This window comes from Pteropus vampyrus, unplaced genomic scaffold (genome assembly GCF_000151845.1).
Source record: "Pteropus vampyrus isolate Shadow unplaced genomic scaffold, Pvam_2.0 Scaffold125, whole genome shotgun sequence".
Classification (NCBI taxonomy): Eukaryota; Metazoa; Chordata; class Mammalia; order Chiroptera; family Pteropodidae; genus Pteropus; species Pteropus vampyrus.
The window spans coordinates 4,262,422-4,266,765 of record NW_011888906.1 but is presented as its reverse complement, the minus strand read 5'-3'; the positions used below and the strand labels follow the sequence as shown (position 1 = coordinate 4,266,765).

Sequence of the window (4,344 nt, the reverse complement as noted above, 5' to 3'; positions counted from 1 at the left end):
GTGCGCGGTGAGCATGTTGGAGCCACTGCTTGGTGGCGACAGGCTCCCCGGCCTCTGAAGAGGGAAACCCTTAGGCAAGAGAGCGGTCCGACCCCCGGCAGGCAGGCAGCAGGTGCCGCCATGCGGGGATCCTTTGCGGAGCGGGGACGGGCTAGCCGGTGCAGGAACCCCAACTGGTCACCTGCCGCCCGGTAACCTTCAACATCTTATATTTCTTTGTCCTTTTCAGGGGTTTCTCCCAGAAAACAAGTTTGGTCCCACCCTGACTGAGCCCGTTCTTCGAGACGCGGGCCCCCGCAGGAGGGGGCGGCGGCCTCGGAGCGAGCTGCTGAAGGCTCCGGCCATCGTGGCGGACTCGCCCTCTGGAATGGGGCCACTGTTCATGAACGGACTGATTGCCGGGATGGACCTGGTAGGGCTGCAGAACATGAGAAATATGCCAGGCATCCCCCTCACGGGGCTGGTGGGGTTCCCGGCCAGCTTTGCCACAATGCCCACAGGGGAGGAGGTCAAAAGCACCTTAAGCATGCTGCCCATGATGCTGCCGGGAATGGCCACTGTGCCCCAGATGTTTGGTGTCGGGGGACTCCTCAATGCCCCCATGGCAACTACCTGCACTTCGACCGCTCCAGCGCCTCTGTCAAGCACAACAAAAAGTGGTACTTCCGTGACCGAAAAGACTGCAGAAGACAAGCCAAGTAGCCATGATGTAAAAACGGACACTTTAGCTGAAGACAAGCCTGCGCCTAGTCCGTATTCCGATCAGTCCGAACCTGCAATAACTACGAGTAGTCCTGTGGCTTTTAACCCGTTTCTTATCCCCGGAGTGTCTCCCGGACTCCTTTACCCATCCATGTTTCTCTCTCCTGGCATGGGCATGGCACTGCCCGCCATGCAGCAGGCCAGACACTCTGAAATAGCAGGGCTGGAGAACCAGAAGAGGAAGAAGAAGAAAACAAAAGGGGACAGCCTGAACCCCAACCCAGAGCCTGCTCCCGGCTCGGAAAGGGAGCCAGGCAGTGAGCAGAACTGCCCCGAGTCCAGGGCACCTGTGCCCTCAGATAGAGAACATGCGGCACAGGCCGGGGACGGGGGCCTCAAAGACTCCAACAGTGACACCAATTAGAACATTTTCATTTAAGAAATGATGTGACTTGTAAGTTTCTTATCCCATAAAAGTTTGTTACTTCCCTCACTTCACCTTCATAAGAACCTGTGTTTCCATAAGTAATATTACCTACCTGATTTCCTGTCTGAGAACTATGGTGACAGATGTTAATAGTCGCAGGGTCTTGCCACTTCATTAGATAAGTGTCGTCGACCTAGTCTAGGAGGCACAGAATTCTCATTCTGTTATCCAGTTGTTCATTCCAGCAATCGTAGTTAATACAGTACTTGGTGACACGCCCTACCCCCTTCTCTTCCAAGTTTCCCACTTATTTGAGGAGGAAAAATGGCATAAGAAAGCTGTCTGGGGATTTACCATCGAAGGGCCCGAGGACAGACACAGAGTAGCTCTTTTTTTTTCCATGAGCCGTGTTGAATGGGAAGAATGTAATGGGGAACCAAAAAGCACAGAAAAAGGAAGCGCTGGTGCATATTTTTAGTTAAAATATTTCCCTATTTTATCATGATTACTAAATGAGTAGTGTAGACAGAAGTATTATAACTAATGGTTGAAACTGCATATATTCATTTCTTTATAAAACAGAAACCCTACTGTTAGTAACGTGACTTCCCCCTTCATGGTTTTTCAGACTCTTGCAGCAAGAATACTGACTAGGCATTATTTTATACACGCGTATTCTCTGTCTCCCAGGTCAAAAGATGATTCTCAGTATGAGGAAGCTTTGCACACCTTGAGCGATTGCCGGCAACAGGCGGGCGAGCGGCACGCGCTGCTCACAAGCACACACGACTAGCACTCCGCTCACCTCAGTCTCCTAAGGATTGCTCTAGCCACTGCCAGGGCCCGAGGGGTTTTTATTTTGTGCTTTCCTTCACCAAGAATCAGGCTCTTTCTGGAGCCTGCGAGAAAATAGTCATTCAACACTTTTTACACTTACGAGGTCCTTTTGTCCGAGTTATTTGAGGTTGTCAAAACGTGTGTGCCACCTTTTATACTATGACTGTGAAAAGCGTTTTGCTTCTATTTTTTTCTCCATTCAGTTTATATTTTACAGTTGGACGCAGATCCCAAATCGTCACGTGAGTCGAGACTGTTGCAAATTAACATTATGTTCCCTTCTTCCTCAGCTTCCCAAGCTGGGAGGAGCCTGCGTGAGCAGCACTTAAACCCGTTTCCTTTCACCTTCCCACTCATGTTCCATCCCTTCTGATGATCTCTCTTCACTGACAGTTCACACTCTGAGACTTGAAATAAGCCCAAGGTTCAGTACTCTGGGGGCACAGGGCTGTGCAGGACCGTTGGAAATGTTGGAAGTGTTACTAGTACCAGTTTCACTTTTTGTTGTCACAATTTACTGTATTTTTTACTTTTTCTGTTACAGTTTTGCTAATTTATCAGAAGGTCCAAATGTTTGACATAACTATTTCAGTTCGCATTATTTATTTATGATGCTTTTGTCATTGTCTTTTATACATTTGGGATTATAAATTATGTAAATGTTAAAATGAGCATCTCAAAGAAGTCTGTTAAATCGTGACCGAAAAATCAATCAGATGTATTTTCAAAAAGTGGAGTCCCAGTTTTATGAATCAGAGATATAAATCAGAAATCCTTTAACTGATCGTATAAGAAGAAAGAATCCAGTAATTGAACAGATCCTATTCGATGACATCTTTGTAGCATAGATGGTCTATAATGCTGACAACAGATTTCTTAGAAATGCTGCTCTCTATTTAACTAACATTTTGTTCAGTTTTGCCTCCAGTGGAAGCAGAAAGGGTTTTTTCAGCTGTTAAATCCTAAAAAAATCAATATAATTTATTTATGTAAAAAAAAAAAATCACTCAATCGATATATTTTTGAACCTTTTAAGTACTAATTTTCTTTTTATCAAGTAGAAAAAAAAAATGTATTTGCCCTAAATCCTTAAAATACAAATGCTATAAAAATTCATGTATCTTGAAAGCCTTACTGCAAATGAGTATTATAGACATCCAGCAGAGCCTGGGTTTTCTTTGTCGTCGTTGTCCTTGTTTTGTATGGAAAAGCTGCTTTCCCCAGGTTCCACTTAGAACCTCCAGTAGGTCACAGGGTTCAAAATGGATTTGATTTAAAAACCCACCAGCATGCTAACTCCCTTGTTACAGCTTATCGAACCTGTATGTTAACTCTGGGTATTTAGGCTTATATATTTGACTGCTATTGTGTCCCTGTTTGCAAAATGAAAATGACACTTTGTGGATTATTTGCTCTGTAAGGCATAAGTGCTTCTTATCATTATTTTGACATTTCCAAGAGCAAAAGCCAAATTTAAACTCGTCAACAAACTTGAGCCTTTTCATCGAATTCCGTGTCACTCACAGCCATAATTTCCCTCTATCATTCTTCACCCCATGTCGTACATAATAAATTGTCTGTGGTCTTGATCCTGGATTTAAAAAAAAAAAAAGGTTGAGAAGTCAAATTTGTATGTGAGGATTTGAGTGGCACTTGAGTGTCTCTAGCTGCCTGGGCACTTTCTGAATGAATCATTTGCTCATAGGAAGCCAGTCTTTCCTAGGTATACCCTACCCTGTTGGGGGCTTGTTAAATATTCATTCAGGAGGATGTACTTGACCTACGTCTCAACCTACCAGAGCATCTGATTAAAGAGAAGGGGCTGCAGTACAACTTCCCACACTTGGGGCCCAAATGCCTCGACAATGCCACTTCCCTAAGCCCCAGTCCAGAAGTCCACCAGTCACCTGAGACTTCAGGGGGCCACTAGACCTGTATGGGTTGGAGCAGGTCTCTAAAACACAGGGATGCCTCCCTAGCTGACAGTCTTAAGACTCGTTAAGAACCTCATGTGGTTCTTAGCTTTGGAAAGCATTGCTTCTCAGGCCCCAGAAGGGCTGTGTGAGAAAGTATCGATGAGGCTGGCCTTAAAGTACTGAAGTCTCAGTGAGACAGAGCAGTTGTCCCCCCTCCCTTGCTGAATCCTTGCTAGGTGCCAATAGATGGCAGAGAAATAACCTGTAGGAGGGGTGGGACATCGTTCTATAAGGCCTGAGAATCCTCTGCTACAGATTTTTCAATTAAAGTTGTATTATAGGTTTGGCAGAGCTCTTGTTAAATCTTGAGAGAGTCCTCCCAGGTAGAGGAGGAATTTATGCAGAATAAGTAGGAAAAAGTCTTGGCTTCACTCGACCTCAGAACCTGCCCCAGTAGATGCT

General features: G+C 45.3%; 1 protein-coding gene across 9 annotated transcripts in view; it reads left to right on the top strand.

Moving 5' to 3' along the window:
- The window catches only part of CHD6 (chromodomain helicase DNA binding protein 6), a 188,458-nt gene extending 184,888 nt beyond the window's left edge, over window positions 1-3,570 (top strand). For 4 of the 9 annotated variants that reach the window (XM_023534460.1, XM_023534459.1, XM_023534464.1 and 1 more), the window contains one exon: window positions 230-3,132. In XM_023534460.1, the coding sequence (XP_023390228.1) occupies window positions 230-1,126 (897 nt within the window). In that variant the 3' untranslated portion in view covers window positions 1,127-3,132. Of the gene's footprint in view, window positions 1-229 lie in introns of all 9 variants that reach the window. The other 5 variants (XM_023534458.1, XM_023534461.1, XM_023534462.1 and 2 more) reach the window with 2 other exon arrangements.
- Window positions 3,571-4,344: the final 774 nt, after the last annotated feature.